The sequence below is a fragment of the Artemia sp. Qi Xiang Cuo genome, chromosome 21 (assembly GCF_049724085.1).
Source record: "Artemia sp. Qi Xiang Cuo chromosome 21, ASM4972408v1, whole genome shotgun sequence".
Classification (NCBI taxonomy): Eukaryota; Metazoa; Arthropoda; class Branchiopoda; order Anostraca; family Artemiidae; genus Artemia; species Artemia sp. Qi Xiang Cuo.
In genome coordinates, this window is record NC_142814.1 from 27,930,130 (window position 1) to 27,953,515 (window position 23,386).

Below are 23,386 nucleotides of genomic sequence, written 5' to 3' on the forward strand. Positions count from 1 at the left end.
AGGGGGATTGGTTTAATGTTTGGCTTTAGAGGTTTCCCTTTTTAGGTCTGTTTTGATTATGATTGCTTGGGGGGGGGGGTCTTGATTCTGCAGAAAGAATTCTAATTTAGAGAATATTTTAATCCGATTTTCATATGTACCGTATAAGTATTTTCGAAGACCACGCTGCCTTTCCATGACGTACAAATAACAGTTCAATAAGGACACATCCTTTTATTTACCGTACAGTGTAATATCTTATTAAGATATGTTTTGTTAGTATTTTGGATTTTTTCTAAGCAAGCCGTGGCTTTTACATCAAAGAATAAGTTTGATTGAGTCCTTGGGTGCCTACCCAAGTCTGGAAGGTTTAATTTAAGTAATTGTAACCTTTGGTAATGAACATTTAATACTGCTGTCGACTGCAGCCACCTTAGATGAGGTCTATTTGGAAGGTAAATGTGGATAGTGACTCAGAACTTGTCCCAAGATCGAAAAAAAGAAAAAACTAAAGTTAAGAAGTGAAAACAAGTTAAAAACAATTAAATATAAAAGGAGCAATGGAACATTTTGGTTGGATACGAAAAACTGTTTGAACAGTAAATAACTATCAGTTGACCATTTAAAAGGACTCTCTGCCCACTCTGGTGATAGTTCGATTGATCAAAACCACCTTAATATCTTTAATGACAATTTTTTTTCACGACTATTTTTTATTGTATTCGTTTTGTGAAACACCTGTCATTTTTTCTTCCCAACTATCCTCCCCCTTCCTTCCTAAAATGTCGTCTTTATGTTTAGTGACAAATTTTCGAACACTTTAGTGTTGGGCAAATACAAAATACTGAAGTTTGCGAATATAATCAGGATGATATTGATGAGTCACTGGACAAAATTTACAACTTAAGGATATGTGAGCTGACTTGTATAGTAGGGAATTGTTTGGGAATCACTGGTTTAATTAGCTTTGTAATTTTCTTGTTACAGACTTTGATAAAATTCCTTTGTGTCTACGTTATAATCAGAGAATTATATTTAAGAACCAGTGACTTTGGAAGTTAGGCTCTGTTAATTCTAAGAATGTTCCGTAGAGAAATCATAAACTTAGGATTTCTTATCCACCTTCCTAACTTGGCATGATGGATCAACTGATCTATGCTGCTTTCCATTGTTTTATTTGATTCATAAGATTTGTAGACGCTTGTAATTTTACAAATTATGTTATACCTATTCGTTACACTTGAAGTAAAACTTGGACTCAAACTTGGAGCAAATATCTTAATATCATTTTTGTTTTACTGACCATTGATTATAAACTACAAGAATGTAGCTCGTCAAAGAAAGATGACCATAGTTAGAAAGCAATCACCTAAATACTACTTGCGTAGCTAGAAGGGATAAGGGGACACCCTCGTCTCTAGAGCAAAGCTTTTTGTTTGGTGCCATCTACGTATATCTAGTCGAAAACAGACCCAGTTAGGTTGTTAAGCTGGGGGGTGGGGCAGCTGATATTATCTGTAGGTGCTGGAAAACCTTCCTACCCCTCTACTAATTATATTTTTCAGTTCTTTACTCTCCTTTAAAATTTTGTTTTTGATTTATGTTCCCTCTGAAATCTGTAGTTTTGCAATAAGTCTATGGCTATAATTGCAAAGAAAGGACAAGACACTTAATATGCTTCGACTCAGTAATCTCTGATCTATCCATTCACCGAGCCAGAATAATGAAATTACTTAGAACTATTCCTAGAGAAAGGTCGGAACTTGCTTATTTTTCCTTCTCAACGTTCACTCAGTTTCCCCTTTCTTTGCTCAAGCAACTATCCTTTTTCAAAAAGTTACAACCAACTTTCAGCCTAGTTTTCAATATAAACAACTGCAAGATGAATTTCAAAATATAATTGATTAGATAGTGTAACTTAAATGGTCGAAAAATTACATTTGCATATTAAATGCCAGACCTCAATATTAGTCTTATACATCACTTAGCTTCATTGTTATTTTGTTTCAGACTCACAAATAGAAAATGAAAGTTTGCTATATGTTATCAAAAGATTTCTATGCAATGTTTTGTCCAAGAGACCCCATGTAACCTTTCCATGTCCCTCTATAAAAAAGACCCTCTATAAAAAAAGGCTTCCTTAATATATACTATTGCCCCAGGTGACCATCGATAAACTATATCTAAAACTACTACTACTACTAATAATAATAATAATAACTCACCGCTGCACCAAGCCACCTGAAGCCAACACAGCTACGCACGCTCCTCCTCTATCCCAATCTATTCAAAGCCTCCCTCTTTACACCCCCCCCCGGAAGTTTCAATTTTCTTTAAATCTTTCTTTATGACATCCTCCCACCCCAACCATGGACAACCTGCTTTCCGTTTAGCCCTTGACGGTTGGCCAAAAAGGACCATCTGGCAATCTGTATATCTAAAAAGAGTGAGGAAAATAAAAAATAAATAAATATGGCAATTAATTGTATATGTATCTGCTCCTGAATAAACGGAGTTTATAATCAACAATATGTATCCATTGTCTTAAAAGAGGGTGAGACATTAAACAGTTTTGGAGCCTTTCTATTCAAAAGTATTTTATTGTTTCGAAAAGAAAAAGTATATTGGTTTTTCTTTCTTTTTTCTGTTTTTTACCAACCGTGTGTGAAACAAACTCAGATAATTGGGAAAAGACAAACGCTCTTTATTTAAAAACTAGTTAAATATAAAGCGTGAAGTAGTTTAAAGCATTCAAAAATAGTTAAAAAGCAGAAATATATCAAAGTTGTGTAATAAATACTTAATAATCTTTAAAAAAAAAGGTGCAAAAAAAACTTGTGCACTCCTCTTAGTAATATCTAGCGAATCTTCCCCTAATCGATAGATATTACGTGGATGATTTTTGTGCACGATATATATATATACAAAGTTTGCATATGAATATTGCACTTTAGAAAGCAAATGATACACTGGTTACACTTTGGATTTATACATCTGTAGCTTCGTTTCTTTTCATTTCAGCGGCAGAATTGGCGCCATTTATTCTTGAATCTGGACTGTTTTTTCGTCGCGGACCTAAAAATACAGAGGGTGATGTTATATCAAACTGGCCTAATAAATTCATACGGCGGTTAGCTGCAAGACATAAATTAGAAAATAGAACAAGGAAAGCAAGTGATAATTAATTACAGAAGAATTAGCATATTTTTTTTAGGAAACAAATGACTTAGCAAGATGTCATTTATTAGATTAAGGGTTGATGTAGACTTTAGATAAAGTTTTAAGAAAAGAACGGTGTGGTTTTGGGGATAAGTTTTGTCATCAAAATTTCACTCTTAGGTTAATGATTTATAAGTGTGTGAATCATCAGACCCCTTAGCGGATAAAAAAATTGATGAGTTGGACAAAAAAGAGGCGAACGAGCTGAGTGATCCAGCCTAGTCAGACTCCACAAAGCTAAATTTAGATTTCACCTTTTGAAAGGGCTGTTAGAAAGTTTTAATTAGAAACATTGAGATTCATCTCACATGCTCGTAAAGGTACCTAGTACTTTCATTTGAAGCTAAAACATCGCTCTCAGCCCTGTGTGTTGTAATATTCTAGGGTGTTCTGCAGTAGTGTCTATGGTTTTAAAAGAAAAGGAATTAGTAATATATATATATATTTTTTTAAGAAGTTGAGCATTCTATGATTTATTTAGGAAATTGCACAGCTTTTAACCTTGTGGGAGTCCATTAAAATCTATGTATTTTCGTTTTTACTTTAAATTTCCCGTATAAAGACCCAATTTTGTAGAATGTTTAGAGTAGGTACATTTATAAAAGCTTTTTTTTTCTAAACCTAGCTTAGAAACTGAGCAATCGACTCAAATGTTTTGCGATCCAAATAAGATTAATGTTCGAGCCACGCTAAAATCACACTTATCGACAGAAAAATACAGACGACCACAGTGAATCCCGTGCCCAAATTGATAATTTTGAATATGGTGAAGTTTTTGTTGTTCTCGCCATTTCAATTTTCCATTTCTGTAATACAATTGTGACATTAAAATCAACCAAGATCCCAGATCATTCATAAATCTTGACCTTTTTTCGACAGGTGTTACTATAGTGCGGCTTGGGTGCTAAAGGAAAATGATATGTTTCCTTTCAGAATATTAATGGTTCGATTAAAAGAAACTTATGCTTAAAATATCATTAACTAAAACATAAATTAGAAAAAATAAATTAAGATCCTTTTCACCTTGTTTGAAATGTCGAAATTCACGTCTTATCAGTTTTTTAATTTCTTTGCCAGGTATCAAACAACATCTGTTAACTGTGTTGAAGAAAAACACTATTGCTTTTTATCCTTTTTTTTATATTGTAATGAGCGGTCTTTAGCTAAGTAACAGCAATAATGGAGAATTCCAATCTTTACACTGGCATGGGGAATGCGAAACGGAGAACAAAAATTGGAATTAAGTATGCCAAATATCCCGTAACTACCCGGAAATAGGAGAAAAAAAAATGTCTCTGAGGTTTTCATGAAAAAACTCTGAAAATGGGACCTCGAAATCCCAAACTCTGGTTTGTTTAGTTTTTGGTAAAGAAAAAAGGGCAAAGATACGAAACCATTTGCAGTCTCTACCGGTGGTGCTGATCCTCGTATCGTGGCTCTTCAACCAGGAAGTGCTTCACATCCGCTTCTTGTTTACTTTCCCCGGATTTTTTCAGGTACCTATTTGGAGCTGGGTCTACTCTGGCTAAGCTTACAGAGTCACACCCCTGACTCTCGTCCCAAAATAAATAGTCGGAGACACCAGGACTCAGAACCCCATCCTGAAGGACGTAGGATTAGAAGTCTAGCATGTTAACTACTCATCTCGAATGAGCCTACTTCTAGAAAAATTTAGGTTGCTCAAATTTTGTATGTACATAAAGATTAAGCCTAGAATTTGACAGAAACTAGTCCGTGCGAGGCTTTTTTCAAGAATCTTTTTATCAGTACATATACCAGAAGGGACTGTTGAATATAACCTATACTTAATAGGAAGTAAAAGTTAGTGTTCTAGCTGTGTCTTTGGCACAAGGGCATAATCCAATGGCAGAGGGGTCCCTAAATTCTTGTCATCTACCAGAAGTCTCTACTAGAAGAGGTTGCTGAATATAAACCTAATATGGTGAGATGTCTTAGTTTTGACTTCTGGGGATCAGGACCTGGTTAGACCTTAATAGGGAAGATAAGGTCATGAGGGAATCTGCTAGAAAGGAATTCCAGCACTCAGTCAAATTTGGTGGAGAATAAAGTAATATTTCCTACTAGCATCTTTGGGGTATTCAGACTCATTTGATTTCTTTGGGGAAGAGGGGTCTCTAAGTTCTTTTGAGTCCGATCGGAAATCAATGTAAGTGTCCTGGTTGGGCTTTTTGAGAATCCTTTCGCCTTTCAGTCTTTATGAGGGAAGGAGTTCCTAAAACACAGTCACCAAGATATCTCCAAGAATAGGCTGTTGGTTTGTAATCTAATTTACAAGGAAACTATTGCAGATTTTCTACTTATTACATTACAGGAACCAAATCCAATCATACCTTTTTGGGGAAAATAGAAAGGGGGAGGATGTATTTTCAAGCAAAAAGGACATCCAGCAAAACAGTTATCTTATTATAATAAAAATTTGTGGAAAGTGATAATTAATTTTTACACTGTGCCTTCCGCGGAAAATACTCCCCCCCCCAGAAAATACCCCTAGGAAATACTCCCCGCGGAAAATAACAACCCCCCACCCCGGAAAATAACCCCCGCGGAAAAAAACCGGCGGAAAATACCCCCCCCCCCGGTAAATACCCCCAAGGAAAATAAGGCTTTCCAAATTTGAGAATTCTATTTGAGTTTATTTTTTTTTATTTCCACAAGGGGAAGAAATTTTGGTACTTGTTTATTATGCGACACTCACTCAAGTTTACGCTGTGTAAAATTCGAGAACATGCCAGATTTTTCGTTTGTTTTTTTTTGTTACTTTAGAAATAAATTTGGGCTATAGATTTGCATATTAGGGGGGGGGGGTAAAGTATAGCGGGTCTGCATGCAAAACGTGTTTGGTACAATTTTTCTTCACATTAGATATATAAATAGAGAAGTGTATTTTAAAGCCAAATATACGGCCATGAACATAGTAAAGTAACATAAATGAAAGGCACAAATAACATAAACTTTGATCAGCGATCATCATAAAACACTTAAATGAAACACTATATAGTACTTAATACTTGGAAAAACGGTCTCCGAAAAAAAAAAAAACACTTAGCACTTGGAAAAAGCACTTAAATGAAACATTACATTTACTTTGTACTGGGATTATTTATTTTTTTTTTTTTTTGTTAACAGAATTTCCAGATACCTCGCTATTCTGCTGTAATTTTTTAGTGGCCATACCTAGAAAGAATTGTTACCTGACTTCAAACTATCTAAATACTTTACCCCCCCCCCCTTTTGTGCAAATATATAGCCCAAATTATTTATTGTCATATATTCTGTCACTTGTCTTTGTCTTGTCTCGCGCTAAGCTGAAAAAAACTAAACGAAGAAACCGGTTTGTTCTCGAGTTTTACACAGCGTAAACTTGAGTGAGTTGCCCATAATACACAAGTACCAAAACTCCTTTCACATACAGACATACAGTGTATTTGTTAGTCAGTAAATTTAGGCTAGACGAGGGAATGATTATTTATAATTCTTTTATTCCCTTGTATCCTTTTTTATTCTCTACTGCTCTCAAGTCCCTTTCTTTCTTTGTCCCCTTTGCTCTACTCGGACCAAAATTTCCACTTTTCCACATAGTTATACCCCTTAGTACGTTACAGTAAATGTAGAGGGAGAACAAGAACCATGAAATAGATATTTTCTAAGTGACTTACCTATTGATCCGCATTGCGACTGAAGAGACGTCATAGAGGGCATGCGGCTTTCAGGTCTTAAACTTCCTTTTCTTTCAGCTTTCATGGGCTCTTTCAATAGGGATGCGTTCATTAGCCGTGGATTTGGGGTGTTGAAAATTGTCCGATTATCACGAAAGCGGGCCCTAAAGACATTTAGGGATATTTAGTTTAATTTAATATAATTATGCTATATCCAAAATATTTGAATATGTAAATGTGAAAAAATTGTAATTTTTGTGTGTTGTGTTCGCTGACGTAACTACGTAAGAAATAAAATTAGGTACACCTATTGCCACTTTGCCAAATTTTTTCCCATGCTCCCAGAATGGTATCTAAAATAAACTGGGCATAGTTAGGTCAGATGTAGGATTGACGTTAAAGGTTGAGAGGTTCCTTGTAACGTTGCCTAGCTAGGAATTACTAGATTATTTGGTCTGAGAACATTGTTGGTAGAATTGGTATTTGAATTTTGTGTCCAATATGGTGACTCAATACAGCCTCGTTTTAAGGTTTTAGCCTTCTAAGGTCTTAGGCAATGTGTAAATACACAGATAAAAATTAATAACCGACTTAAAATACATACGCCAGATATTATTAATTTTTATTCATGTTAATATATCCCTTCAAGTCTACGGGAGACACATTTGTACCTTGAGGCTTTTGATCAAATGATAATGATAGAAGGATTTGATGTTGGTATCAGTTGTGACTTGTGTCAGTCGATGACAAACTTGTAATTATTAAGTTCTACACACACTAACACCCCACTACACAAAGTAGGCATAAATTCTATTAGGAATGAACACACTGTACAATAGTTTTAGCACTGATTGATAACAACTAATTCCCATACGTGTGCTAATTTTATTCCTAATATACATACTTGAACCGTGCCCTACTTCTGTGTTACTTCATCAAGATTTTCCTATTTTCCTTTTCGTACCCAGACCTTAATTGGCATGTATGAATGAAATTAAAAAAAAAAAAACGGCAAAAATTAATTTATTTGTTACTGTTAACTCATTTGCAAACTAAATGAAGTTTGCGTTACTTTGGCTATGGGAAATGCTGCAGCGCTAGACTTTTGCTTTGCCGATAGAGCTAACGTAGAAGAAACAATTTGGACTTGTTTCTTCGCCATTGATCAAACTCTGCATTCTTCGACTCCTTAAAACTTCTAAGATGATGTCTTTCAAGATTTTTTTTTTTTTTTTTTTTTTTTTTTTTTTTTTTTTTAATTAAGGTGAGTGCTCCGTAGTTATGGTCTCAAAATACGCTAATTCTGTTCAAAACTACTTTTATTTTCTATTTCCCGGGACAGAATCAATGCTGTTACTTTAAAATACGACATTTTTACAAGCTAATTCTGTGCTACTTTGTATTAAATATAAATCTATAATTTAGTGCAAGTATGTAGCCTCTCTCCTCCGTTTATAAACTGGCGGCGCGATTCTACCTTTCATATCCCTCTCTGTTATAGACAATAGATCACGATTAGTGGTTCCCAAGAAGACTAAGCAAGAGATCTCCGTTCAACCCTCAGCGAGCTGTTGTCTTTGGCTCAGAATTGTCTGACGTTAAGTTCAAACTTTGCCATCATATGTACCACTGAACGTTGGAGGAACTAGGTCTAAGTAATAATCGTTAAATAACAAAAATTGTAGAGTCATCACTGCCATAGATGACCCCAGTTTACCTCGCTAAAACATAAAACCTATACAGGCGCTGATCCTTTGGAACTTGGTAATGACGAGTAGACGCAAATGTGAACATTGCATTATGAAGAGTTCTAATGTAGCAGATCATGTGTAGTCCTGAAAAGTAATGCTAAAAAGTTAGCTTAATGTTTTGATTACAAAAGTTTGATTTTCAACTTGATGCAGCTATTACCCCAAGTGATGACACCAGAACTACCCTTTTTATAAACCATGTCTCAATTTTTTCATCGGTGATTTAGATGTTACTTTTAGTTAATAAAATGTAAATTTTGCTACACAATTTCCTTGAACATGTATCCAGAATTCAACTCCCAGCAATGAAAATCAATTTCTAAAATGAGTATTTTAAAGATAGTTAAGAGTATTGAAAGTTGTTTTTTTACTAGCACAGAGCTATCTATTCAAAGGTATGAACATGATTTTTTAAAACAGAACTTCGGCTACGCTGGTAGTCGGGTCCAATGGTGAATATTGAAAGTTGTTGCATAATTTGGCTATAAAAACGGTTAAAATCAGGGCTGTATCCAGATCAAGGAGGGGGGGGGGTACACAAATTAACCTGAAAAACCGCATAATTTTTTTTTATATCCATTTTTGTATCGTTTTACGAGTCAGACAAACATTTCGGAGGGGGGGGGCCCATACCCCCTAACCCTCCTGGATACGGCCTTGGTTAAAATTGTCCATTTTTCTGATGAAAAGGTTTTTTTAGGTTTATTTAGGTTTTATTTGATCAAACAAACAAACGACCAAGCCAATATAATTAGAAAACACTACGCTAGGGAAAAAAAATTAATTTTTGCTAACGCGTAGCGATTACATACATAACTCTTCCTAAATTAACCTAAATTAATAAATCAATGACACAAACAAATAATAAGGAAACCAACTTTTCAGATGAAAAGGTCAGAGGAAACTAGGTGTGCGGGGGGGGGGGGGAGAAGCCACGGGTCAGCTTTATGCCTCCAATTGCACAAACTGAAGATGACTGCAGGTTTCCCATTTTAGTATGGCGTTACATAACAGCCATTGTGCAAAAACGTTGGCAATATGGGGTGATGCAGTGTAGCTTAGACTTAGCTTATTTTATACCTATTCAAAACCAAACGCTTTTTTGCGCCGAACCAGGATTTACTTTATCTTTGCCTAGAGTCATCCGAATTTTTTTTCCGAAAAATACCATAACGGTAAAGTTCTGAACCCCCTAAAAATTTTCAAAATGATGGATATCTTGTATCAACGTGTGTTATTATCTCTGAGTTTCTCATCAAGGATTATACTACCGATTATTGTAAAAAGGTAAACAAAAAATATATAGTATCATCTTTCTTGGCTGCCCTGGGCACCGTGGCTGGGGGGGAGGGGGTGGGTTGTGGGTATGCCCTTTTTTATCAAATATTCTAACTTGATTCGGCTTGTTTTTTGCTTATATTTGAGTCGCAACGAGGCCTTAATTTTTCCCTAGGGACCACCAACCCAAGGAACGGCTCTGCATACATAATGATTTCCTTTTGATTATGGCCTTAAACAGCTCTCTGTGATGTTTCAGTGCTCCTCTAGCTGCAAAGAAAAAAGAGGACGCATCAGTGATACTCGCGCAAAAAATTGATTTTCCTTGTTGTTTAAGGTGGAGGGAGGCTGTAAGTCCCCCAATGGGGTTTTTGACAATGTTGTCTCCAATGGTATACTTTTTGTTTTGATACTACGAAATTTCAAGGGATTTCAGGCTCTTTTCGAAAATCCATGTAAGTTTGCTTTCAAAACTACATTACATAGGCAGCGCGCTAGTGCTGCCTAAGTAAAGAACGGTGTGGGCACAATGTGTTTTTTTTTCTTCATCAGTCAGGCACTTCGTATCAAAGGAGTTGTCGCAGAAGCTTCGAAAAGGGCTCGTTCGATTGGAAATTGGAGTGGCTAGTGCCCTTTTAATAGTCGAAAGTGATTGGAGGGCAGGGCAACTAGCCCCTCCCCCTACGCCCATCATTCCCCCACACACAATTCCAATCAAAATTTAGAGATAGCCATTTTGTTCAGCGTTGTTGATTTCCAGATGGAAAATATGTTTTTGAGGAGGACACTCTCCCAAAACCCTCGGGGCAAGGGTTTTAAGTTATGCCCTGAGGGCATATAAGAACGATGTTGGCACAATGTCCTATCTATTATTTTTTTTACTTTAGAGCAGGGCACTTTGTATCGAAGAAGTTGCCATAGAAACTTCGAAAAGGGCTCATTCAATTGGTATTTTGAGTGGCTTCTGCGCTTTTTAATATTCGAAAGTGACACTTTCAAATATTAAAAAGCGCACAAGCCACTCCAAGTTCCAATTGAATGAGCGCTTTTCGAAGTTTCTACGACAACTTCTTCGATACAAAGTGCCCAGCTCTAAAGGAAAAAAATAATAGATAGTATATTGTCCGAACATCATTCTTATAAGCCCTCAGGGCATAACTAAAAACCCTTGCCCTGAGGATTGTGGGGAAGCGTCCACCTAAAAAACATAGTGTCTATCAAGATATCAACTATACTGAACAAAATGGCTATCTCAAAATATCGATTGGATGTGTGTGAGGAATGATGGGCGCGGGGGAGGGGTGTTAGTTGCCCTCCAATCACTTTCGACTATTAAAAAGGGCACTAACTGGACGATTTTGAACAAGAGGGGAAACTGGACTCGCTTCTATTTCATGGTGTCAAGCAGCCCGCTACGGTCGACATAAACAGTACCATGCGGTGTTTGATCCGCGAAAAAATGTGCCTTGTAAATATTGCCGATTCTGATTTTATTAGTGTACATAGACTGAGCCTGAGCAACAACCCGGCAAGTAGACCTGACAGAGTAGCGCCAGTTATAGTGAAGCTCCGTAACAAAGAGATTGCAAAGTTTATCTTCAAAGCTAAGCCTAAACTTGCAAAAAGCGGGATCTTTTGTGCGAAAACCTTACGCGCAAGAAGCGTGATATTTTAAATGCGGCTAGAGATAAATTTGGGAACAAGTGTGTATGGTCCGACCAAGGTCGAAATTTCGTTCGTGAAACTAGCGATTCTTCACCCCGGAGGCTCTGGTCGCTAGAAAGAAATCTTCTGAAGTGTGTGTCATTTTTTGCATTTATTATTAGTTAGCATATCTTCATAAGTTCATTCTTTCTTTGTAACAATTTTAGTTACGTAACATTGGCTCTTAATTTATTTTTAAAGTTTAGCAGTAGTTTCCCATTGATAGGTTTTGTCCTCTGTCAATCAGGGGCATATAATCATTTGTTGTCAGTGAAGTTAAATAATTTTAATCGCTTCGTGTATTAACCCTTCGCATTTGAAGTCGCTTGAAAATAATCCATTTCGTATTGATGACGTATTGTTTTCTCGCTTGGCAAATGATCCAGCCGAAGTTAATGATAGGCCGATGAGGCATAGTAGATATGTTAATATTATGAATAGTAATGTGATTAATGTGACAAATATGGATTTATGTATTGGTCAGTGGAACTGTCACATCACGTCGAATTTTTCTGAAATGTCGAACCTTCTTACTTCATGCTGTGGTAAAATTGATATGTTGGGTATATGCGAATCTTTTCTTACACGGGATAGCTTTCTCCCATCATATACTTTTCCAGGGTACCAGCTGGTTTCAAAATCAAGAAATTCTATCATGCGGGGTGGACTTGCATTTATAATTAAGGATCAGGTAAGATACACAGTAATGAAGGATTTAAATTGTTGGACTCAAGGTAAGATCGAAACTTTTTCTATTGAGATTGAAGTTTCGGAGGAGAAAAAGTTGTTAGTTTGTTTAGTATACCGGCCACCTAGAGCTAATCCGGAGGATTTTCTTTGCGATTTTGATAAGTTTATTTCCGATACAGCGGCGACTAAATTGGATCGGGTTTTTATTGGTGATTTTAATTTTAATCTTCTTAATTTAAGTAGTTCTAACCATGGATTTTTTAATCTTATGTTGTCGCACAATTTTTTCCCGGTAGCAGAAATACCGACACGGATTACTAGACAGTCGGCTACCCTTATTGATAATATTTATTTATCGGCGAATCTTATACCGAAAAGTTATTGCGACGTGATCATATGTCCAGGTTCTGACCATCTTCCTTTGGCGTGCGTAATTCGGGACACTGGAAAAAAGGTTTTTAAAATGGAGAAAACAAAAGTTAGGGATCTTAAGCCGGAAAATCTTAAACAGTTTCAAGAAGACATAAGTATAGTTTCTTGGGAGGAAGTTACGAGTGAAAAAGAAAACGCATCGGCGGCGTTTGACACTTTTTTGAAAATATTGTCACCTATTTATGATAAGTGTTGTCCTGTGAAGGTTGTTCGTATGAAGAAAAATGTCTCAAGGAAACCGTGGGTGACGAATAAAATTTTGGAAAAAATTAGTGAACGGAACAGACTTTATCGGTTGTACCTTGATTCTTCAACGCAACAAAACCTTGAGGAATTTAGGAAAATTCGGAACAATGTGAATTCCCTCAGAAGGTCATCAATGAAACATTATTATTCAGAGATTTCGTGATAAGAACGGTGATGTTAAGGGAACTTGGCAAGTGATAAATGAGGCACTACGTGGTAACAACACTATAGACCCAGTGGATGAACTTGTAGTCGGTGAAAAACAAGTTAAAGGTAAGAAAGGTGTTTGTGATGAGTTCTGTAAATATTTTTCAAATGTGGGAATTGATGTTAAAAATGATGTTGCTGACCATGGGTATAAAAATGAGCTGTTTATTGATGACCGTGGGGAAGGTCGTTCCATGAAATTCGTAAAGTGCACTCAGTCTGATCTCGAGGACGCACTGAAAACAATAAAATCGAATTCAGCAGGAAATGACGGTCCTAGCCTTAAGGCATTTAAGGCTGTCGCCGCTTACCCTTTTGCCTTGTCTTCTATGCTTGGTGAACCTATCTATGGAAAAGGGTCAGTTCCCAGATGCTTTAAAACAAGCAAAAATTATACCTTTACATAAAGGTGGTGACAAAAGAGAAATGTCAAACTGGAGACCTATATCGATTCTGCCACTGTTTTCAAAAATATTTGAAAAGGTTGTTCATAAGAAACTATATTCCTACCTTAATTCTCTTGGGTCTTTATGTGACACGCAATTTGGATTCCGAAAATCTCATTCTACTAGTCACGCAGTGCACCACCTTCTTGATGTTTTAAATAATGTATTCGAGAGCGGCTCTACTCCTTTAACTATTTTTATTGATTCTAAGAAAGCTTTTCATACTGTTGATTTTGAGCTGTTGTTAGATAGGATGTCACATTTAAGCATAAAGGGAAATTCGATTGATTGTTTTCGTTCGTATTTGTATGGTAGATCAATGCGTCTAGTCGTGGGGGATATTGTCAGTTCACCTCATCCTGTACTATGTGGAGTACCGCAAGGTTCAGGTTTAGGTCCGCTTTTATATTTAATTTATGTTGACACATTACGGTTCTACATTCCTGATGCCGCCATAACATCCTTTGCAGATGACACAGCTATAACAATTGCTGGAAAGGCTGTGAGTGAGCTTGTTTCAAAAGCAAATAAAGTGCTACTTGACCTGCATATTTTTACTAGTCTTAGTTGCTTAGCAGTGAATGTGGGTAAAAGTAATTACATGATTTTTAGTCGTACTGGAGTTATTGATAATGTTTTTGGTTTCGTTAATTTTAATGGCACGGTGATTAAGCATATATTTGATACAAGGTATCTTGGTTTTCAGATTGATTGTAACTTAAATTGGAAAAAACATAGGGAAATTGTATCGGGGAAAGTTGCGTGGGGCTTAGGGCTGATTCGTATATTTAAACATGTTTTTCCTGTTTCAGTTTTGAAAATCTTATATAATTCACTTATTCATCCTTACATTGTATACGGTTGTTCTGTGTGGGACATGTTTTTTCCTTTTTCAGTTTTGAAAATTTTACATAATTCACTTATTCATCCTTACATTGTATACGGTTATTCTGTGTGGGCCACAGTTTATATAATTATCCAGTAAGCTTATCGCAGATCATTTCTGGTCTTCGTTCTCGGTGCGAACAAAAAGCTCCTCCCACTTCTTTCTGCATTAGCGGGTTAGTGTGTTGACTCAATGAGAAATGGTTACACAGTGCATTATTCGTAATCGCGAAAGCAGAATAAAACTTGGTGAGCCAGCCAAGTGGTTTGCAAGTGTCCCATCTCACAGGTATGACTTAATTTATATACAAATTATGACTTAATCTATTATTTACATACAGTGGACTCAAATGATTAGCCTATGTAGGATTTTGTAAAACAGGAGGCGGGGGTTTGAAGAAATTTGTTAAAATAAGGAATTTTTTTTCTTCTAATACCTGGTGGAATAGTTATGACGGTTTCAAGGGCAGATCCAGGATGTTTCTATGGGAGGGGGTGCAAAGTAGGTTGATCCGACAAACTTACGTTAGGAGCAAGTCTAATTAATGCAAAATTATGTTAATTAGGGAAATTACACTACTTTAGACTACTTTACGGGGGTTTCCTCTGATATTTGAAAAGTCTAGTTACCTGTTTTGGCGGAGAGCCTAGATACGACTAGTTTTGTTTTCAATCAATGTTTTCATATGAAATGGGCAGACCTTTCCTGAACTTTAAAAAATAAACACCTCTGTTTGAAAATCTTTGCACTTTCTGAATTAAGATAGCGAGAAGGGTTCCTGATTGAGACCAATTTTAGGACTTGGGTTCTAATTATTGGTTGTTGTGGTAAAAATTGCCACAATAGCCCTATCCAAGAAAATACCAAACGTCTGTTAAGAAGTGTTTTTCGTAAAATTCTTAGGGAATTTTCAGAAAATTGAAGTACATCACACATTTTAGTGGCAGATCCAAAATTTTACGGGACTTTCGTAAGACTGTGAGTGTGCAGAAACGTTTCGTTTCTGCAAGACTGTGACTCCATTTTCCTCAAACATTGGAGAAATTCCTGTTAGAAACCGGAACGAACCGATCGAATTTGGCTTGTGCGCAAAAATCTGAACTAAGAAACTGGCTGCAAGGACTTTCCCCTTGAATAGTTTATAAGATTTTTTTTGCGCACACGAGCATATTACGAACTAAAATTTAAGAATTAGGAAATCAAGAGACATACCTATCAAGGAGAATAAACTAAAAAGTAATTATTTCAGTTTTAGTAGTTTAAATATTTTATTATCTCTTTTTTTGAACAAAGGGGTAAAAAATTTTTAAATTTGTGTTTGATTATCTCCTTAATGAGCTCCTCAGTAATACAGACAATAAAAATCAAACCAATATCAATAAACAGATGTGAAAAGTGGAAGTGACTATATTTAATTTAGCTGCAAGTCTACATTCATGCCCACCACGTAATTTCCCTTTGAAAAAAAATTGATAAAACTTTTAAAACTGAAATATCAATGCGAAGCACCAAACATCATAATCAAATGTCATCGCTTTATGGCATTGTTCAAATAAAACTTATTTTTTACTTGATTATCGTCGTAAATTTATTCTTTGTCTTTCTTTCCATTCTTAAACCAATGATATTTACCTTTTGCATTATTACAACCCACTATATATACATTTATATAAGTTTATATGCAGTGTTACAGCCATACCAATTATTCTCCTTTCCTTTTTTATTCTTTAATAATAATTTCTGGTCGTTTTGAGTTTGAATTATTGTAGGCTTCTTTGTCTACTGATCTTATCTATATATATATATATATATATATATATATATATATATATATATATATATATATATATATATATATATATATATATATATATGGAACACGTATTTTGGCAGAAACTTTCACAAAATGCCTTTGAAACCAACTTGAGACTTCGAAACCTAATTTTAATTCCTAAAAACATCTACTAATAACATTACACTACTAACTACCGATTTTCATGTATGTATTGGAATAAATTAATTTAAAATTAGTTTCTTCAAAATTAGTGCTCCAACGTTGAAGCCAAGTTTCGCGTCCAAGAGAAATCTGACTTGTCTACCCGTGAAAAGATCTGATGCCGCTTATGTTTCTATCTGCAAAAACGTTCTCCAGAGCACTCGCACCCCGGTCCGGGTTTTTATAATGGGTGAGATAGGGAATGATCATACTGGATAATTATATAAACTGTGGTGTGGGCTAGTAATTTTGTTGTAAATTTTAAACGGATACAAATTGTGCAGAATAAAGCACTGCGCCTGCTCGGTGATTTTGAAAATTGTGAAAGTACAATGGATTGTTATCACCATTTTAATATTTTAAATGTTGGGCAGTTGAGGGATTATCAGACAGGTATTTTTGTGTATGAGTTTTTAAATAAATTAGCACCTAATTATTTTTGTGATGTTTTATCATCGAATTCTGCGTACCATTCTTATGATACATGGAATTTTCATAATGTCCATCCTAAACCCATTTTACAAATTGAAGTACCCATCCTTTACACCCACAACTTTACTTTACAGCTTTTTGAATGATCCAACACCAAGCAATACTTTTCAAAGGGCATTTGAAGTAGACATCCTTTTCACCCACAACTTTACTATACTACTTTTTTGAATGCTACAACACCAAGCAATACTTTTCAAATGCATTTCAGAACCAGTTCTTTTCTTAATATCCCTCCTAAACCCATTTTACAAATTCAAGTACCCATCCTTTTCACACACAAGTCTACTTTAAAGCTTTTTGAATGCTCCAACACCAAGCAATACTTTTCAAATGGCATTTCAGAACAAGTTCTTTTCTTAATGTCCTTCCTAAACCCATTTTACAAGTTGAAGCATTCTTCCTTTTCACCCACAACTTTACTTTACAGCTTGTTGAATGCTCCAACACCAAGCAATACCTTTCAAAAGACATTTCAGAAAAAGTTCTTTTCCTAATGTCCTTCCTAAACCCATTTTACAAGTTGAAGTACCCATCCTTTTTACACACAACTTTACTTTACAGCTTTTCGGATACCTCAACAACAAGAAATACTTTTCAAAAGACATTTCAGAGCAAGTTCCTTTCTTAATGTCCATCCTAAACCCATTTTACAAGTTGAAGCATCCTTCCTTTTCACCCACAACTTTACTTTACAGCTTTTTGGATACCTCAACACCATGAAATAATTTTAAAAAGACATTTCAGATCAAGTTACTTTCTTAATGTCCCTCCTAAACCCATTTTACAAGTTGAAGCATCCTTCCTTTTCACCCAGAACTTTACTTTACAGCTTTTTGGATACCTCAACACCAAGAAATACTTTTCAAAAGGCATTTAAGAGCAAGTTCCTTTCTTTATTTCCCTCCTAAACCCATTTTTCAAGTTGAAGGATCCTTCCTTTTCATCCAACAACTTTACTTTACAGCTTTTTGGATACCTCAACACCAAGAATTACCATTCAAAAGACATTTCAGAGCAAGTTCCTTTAATAATATTCATCCTAAACCCAATTTACAAATTGAAACGATATTCTCTTACGAACAAACCATTACAATACATCATTCTAGATGCCTCAAAACCAAAATCTAACTTTCAAAAGATATCTCAGAGAAAATTCCTTTCTTAATGTCCCTCCTAAACACATTTCAGAAGTTGAAACAACCAATTTTTTCACCCAGAACTTTACATTACAGCTTTTTGGATACCTCGACACCAAGAAATACTTTTCAAAAGACATTTCAGAGCAAGTTCCTTTCTTAATATCCCTCCTAAACCCATTTTACAAGTTGAAGGATCCTTCCTTTTCACCCACAACCTTACTTTACAGCTTTTTGGATACCTCAACACCAAGAAATACTTTTCAAAAGACATTTCAGAGCAAGTTCCTTTCTTAATGTCCCTCCTAAACCCATTTTACAAGTTGAAGCATCCTTCCTTTTCACCCACAATTTTACTTTACAGCTTTTTTGGATACCTCAACACCAAGAAATTACTTTTCAAAAGACATTTCAGAGCAAGTTCCTTTATTAATGTCCCTCCTAAACCCATTTTAAAAGTTGAAGCATCATTCCTTTTCACCCACAACATCACTTTACAGCTTTTTGGATACCTCAACACCAAGAAATACTTTTCAAAAGACATTTCAGAGCAAGTTCCTTTCTTAATGTCCCTCCTAAATCCATTTTACAAGTTGAAGCATCCTTCCTTTTCACCCACAACTTTACTTTACAGCTTTTTGGATACCTCAACACCAAGAAATACATTTCAAAAGACATTTCAGAGCAAGTTCCTTTCTTAATGTCCCTTCAAAACCCATTTTACAAATTGAAACATCCTTCCATGTCACCCAAACAAGGTCATTACATCTGGTTAGATACCACGATAACTAGTAATTCTTTTCAAAAGACATTTCAATGCAACTTAATTTCAATATGTTCATTCTGAGCCCAATTTACAAGTTGAAGCAACCTTCCTTTTCACCTCCTGAGATACGTTACGGCTGTTTGGAGACATCAACACCAATTAATACTTTTCAAAAGACATTTCAGAGCAAATTCCTTTCTTAATGTCCCTTCTAAACCCATTTTACAAGTTGAAGCATCCTTCCTTTTCACCCACAACTTTACTTTACAGCTTTTTGAATGCTCCAACACCAAGCAATACATTTCAAAGGGCATTTCAGAACCAGTACTTTTCATAATGTCACTCCTAAACCCATTTTACAAGTTAAAGCATCCTTCCTTTTCCCCCACAACTTTACTTTACAGCTTTTTGGATACCTCAACACCAAGAAATACTTTTCAAAAGACATTTCAGTGCAAGTGATTTTCATAATGTTCATTCTAAACCCATTTTACAAGTTGAAGTACCCATCCTTTTCACCCACAACTTTACTTTACAGCTTTTTGAATGCTCCAACACCAAGCAATACCTTTCAAAAGACATTTCAGAGCAACTTCTTTTCTTAATGTCACTTCTAAACCCATTTTCCAACTTGAAGCATCCTTCCTTTTCACCCACAACTTTACTTTACAGCTTTTTGGATACCTCAACACCAAGAAATACTTTTCAAAAGACATTTCAGTGCAAGTTCTTTACTTAATGTCCATTTTAAACCCATTTTACAAATTGAAATACCCATCCTTTTTACATACAACTTTACTTTACAGCTTTTTGGATACCTCAATACCAAGAAATACTTTTCAAAAGGCATTTCAGAACAAGTTCTTTTCTTAATGTCCTTCCTAAACCCATTTTCAACTTGAAGTATATATCCTTTTCACTTACAACATTACTTTACAGCACTTTGGATATCTCAACACCAAGCAATACATTTCAAAGGGTATTTCAGAACAAGGTCCCTTCTTAATGCACCTCCGAAACCCATTTTACAAGTTGAAGATATCACCCTTTACACCCAAAAACTTTCTTTACCGCATTTTATATATCTAAACACCAAAAATTACAAATAGATAGAAATTTCAGAGCAAGTTACATTCTTAATGTCCCTCCTAAGCTCATTTTATAAGTTGAAACATCCTTCCTTTTCACCCACAACTTTACTTTACAACTTTTTGGATATCTCAACACCAAGAAATAATTTTCAAAAGACGTTTCAGAGCAAGTTCCTTTCTTAATGTCCCTCCTAAACCCATTTTACAAGTTGAAGCATCCTTGCTTGTCACCCACAACTTTACTTTACAGCTTTTTGGTTCTTTTGAATGCACCAATACCATGCAATACTTTTCAAAGACATTTCAGAACAAGTTCTTTTCATAATATCCATCCTAAACTCATTTTATAAGTTGAAGTACCCATCCTTTTCACCCACAACTTTACTTTACAACTTTTTGAATGCTCCAACATCAAGCAATACTTTTCAAAGACATTTTAGAACAAGTTCTTTTCTTAGTGACCGTCCTAAACCCATTTTACAAGTTGAAGTACCCATCCTTTACACCCAACACTTTACTTTACAGCTTTTTGAATGCTCCAGCACCAAGCAATACTTTTCAAAGGGCATTTCAGAACAAGTTCTTTTCTTAATGTCCTTCCTAAACCCATTTTAGAAGTTGAAGTACCCATCCTTTACACCCAACACCAAGCAATACTTTTCAAAAGGCATTTCACAACAATTTCCTTTCTTAATGTCCCTCCTTAACCCATTTTACAAGTTTAAGTACTCATACTTTTCACTATAACTTTACTATACTGCTTTTTTGAATGCTCCAACACCAAGCAATACTTCTCAAATGGCATTTCAGAACAAGTTATTTTCTTAATGTCCTTCCTAAACTCATTTTAAAAGTTGAATTTCCCAGCCTTTTCACCCGCAACTATACTTTACAGCTCTTGAATGCCACAAGACCAAGCAATACTTTTCAAAAGACATTTCAGAACAAGGTTTTTTCTTAATGTCCCTTCTAAACCCATTTTACATGTTGAATTTCCCATTCTTTTCACCCACAACTTAACTTTACAGCTTTTGAATACCCCAACACCTGGCAATACTTTTCAAAAGCCATTTCAGAACCAGCTCCTTTCTTAATGTCCTTCCTAAACCCATTTTACAAGTTGAAGTACCCATCCTTTTCAACACAACATTACTTTACAACTTTTTTTTCTTAATGACCTTTCTAAGCTCATTTTAAAAGTTGAGTTGCTCATCCTTTTCTCCACAATTTTAATTTACAACTTTTGTGAAAGCCACAATATCATGCTGGTTTCCACTTCAGTTCAGATTTTTTTGTTCACGCCACAATATCACACAAGTTTCCACTTCAGTTCAGATTTTTCTCAAAGAGATGAAAAAATTTAAAATACTATTCAAAATTTTTCATAGAAGATAGAAAGTTCTAGTTATCTTCTGAATTTTATTAAAGATCTTACAGTTCAATTCTAATTTCTCCAAAGAAAATAAAAATCTTCCGCTTCAGTTCTTAATTTAACAAAGGCACAAGGTAATTTAAAGTTCTTTTTGAAATTTTCACGTACAAAATAGAAAAACCTATACCATAGTTGTGAATATTTTCCCGGAAGATAAAAATTTCTACTTCAATTTTAAATTTTGTCAACAAAGTGAAGAAAAGTTCAAGTTCTAGTCATCATGCAAGATTCCACTTCAGTTCAGATGTTTCTCAAAGATATGAAAAAATTTAATATACTGTTCCAAATTTTTCATAGAAGATAGAAAGTTCAAGTTATCTTCTGATTTTTATTAAAGAACTTACAGTTCAATTCTAATTTCTCCAAAGAAAATAAAAATCTTCCACTTCAGTTCTTAATTTCACAAAGACAAATGGAAGTTTAAGGTTCTATTTAAAATTTCTCAATGAAGTGAAGAAAATTTCAAGCTCTCTTCTGAATGTCCTTAATGAAAAAGAAATTAGTTATTCAACAATTATTTTTTTCCTAATAATATAAAAAGGCTCCACTTCAGTTCAGATGTTTCCCCAGAGACATGAGTTTTAAATTCTCCTCCAAATTTTTTGTAGAAGATAGAAAAAATTACACATTGATCGTGAATATTTCACTATGAAGATAAGGAGCTAATTTTCTTATTCATGTAAAGAAAAGTTCAAGTTCTTTTTCTTGCTATCCATATGAAAAGAAATAAGTTACAGATCAATTCTATTTGTCAAGAAAAAATAAAAATTTTCCACTTCAGTTCAGATTTTTCTCAAAGAGATGGAAAATTTAAAATTACTGCTCTAAATTTTGCATAGAAGATAGAAAAAGTTATACGTTGATCATGAAAAGTTAACTCAAGTCTGAATTTTATTAAAGAACTTACAGTTCAATTCTAATTTCTCCAGAGAAAAATAAAAATCTTGCACTTCAGTTCTTAATTTCACAAAGACACAAAGAAATATTAAGTTCTCTTCTGAATTTTCTTAGAGAAAAGAAAAAAGTTATAGTTCAATTCTAATTTTTTTTCAAAGAAAATAAAAAATCTCTAACTTTTTAATAAGCATTCTAAGCACTTAACATGCTAACGTTTCCTAAGATAATAGAAATATAACAAAGAAATGTATAAAATATTTTTATTGAAGTAACAGTATGTAGCGACAACACAAAAATAAAAAGTCGACCTGGGGGGGGATTTTACGGCGGGTAGGTTTAGTTTAGGCAAGGTAAGACGAGATTAAGTAAGGTTAGATTAGGTTAGGTTCAGTCAGGTTAGGTAAGTAAGGTTAGGTTAGCTAAGTTAAGTTAGGTAACAAACATCTCTCCATGTTTAAGTTAGGTTAGGTTAGGTTAGGCTAGATTAAGTTATGTTAGGTTAGGTTAGGTTAGGTTAGGTTAGACTAGGGGGGATTTTTTGGAGAGTATGGTTATGTTAGGTTAGACTAGATTAAGTTAGGTTAGATTAGGTTAAGTCAGGCTAGGTTAGTTAGGTTAGGTTAGCTAAGTTAGGCTAGGTTAGGTAGTGAACTTCTCTTCATGTTTAAGTTAGGTTAGGTTAGGCTAGATTAACTTATGTTAGGTTAGGTTAAGTTAGGTTAGGTTAGGTTCGCCTACGTACGCGCGCGTATATAGGATAACCTAACCTAAATTAACCTAACCTAACATAACTTAATCTAGCCTAACCTAATCTAACCTGACCTAACTTAAACATGGAGAGATGTTTACTAGCTAATCTAACCTAACTTAGCTAACCTAACCTAACTAACCTAACCTGACTTAACCTAACCTAATCTAACCTAAATTAATCTAGTCTAACCTAACCTAACCATACTCGCCGGAAAATCCCCCATAGGCTAACCTAACCTAACTTAACCTAACCTAACCTAACATAATCTAGCCTAACCTAACCTAACCTAACTTAAACATGGAGAGATATT

The 23,386-nt window shown here is 35.0% G+C and overlaps 1 protein-coding gene across 3 annotated transcripts in view; it reads right to left on the reverse strand.

Annotated features, from left to right (window-relative positions):
• Positions 1-2,662: 2,662 nt before the first annotated feature.
• LOC148939407 (uncharacterized) overlaps positions 2,663-23,386 on the reverse strand; it is a 154,459-nt gene continuing 133,735 nt past the window's right edge. For all 3 annotated transcript variants that reach the window (XM_089106702.1, XM_089106703.1, XM_089106700.1), the window contains 2 exons: positions 6,876-7,039; positions 2,663-3,054 (listed from right to left, as the gene is read on the reverse strand). In XM_089106702.1, the coding sequence (XP_088962828.1) occupies positions 2,966-3,054; positions 6,876-7,039 (253 nt within the window). In that variant the 3' untranslated portion in view covers positions 2,663-2,965. The remainder of the gene's footprint in view (positions 3,055-6,875; positions 7,040-23,386) is intronic.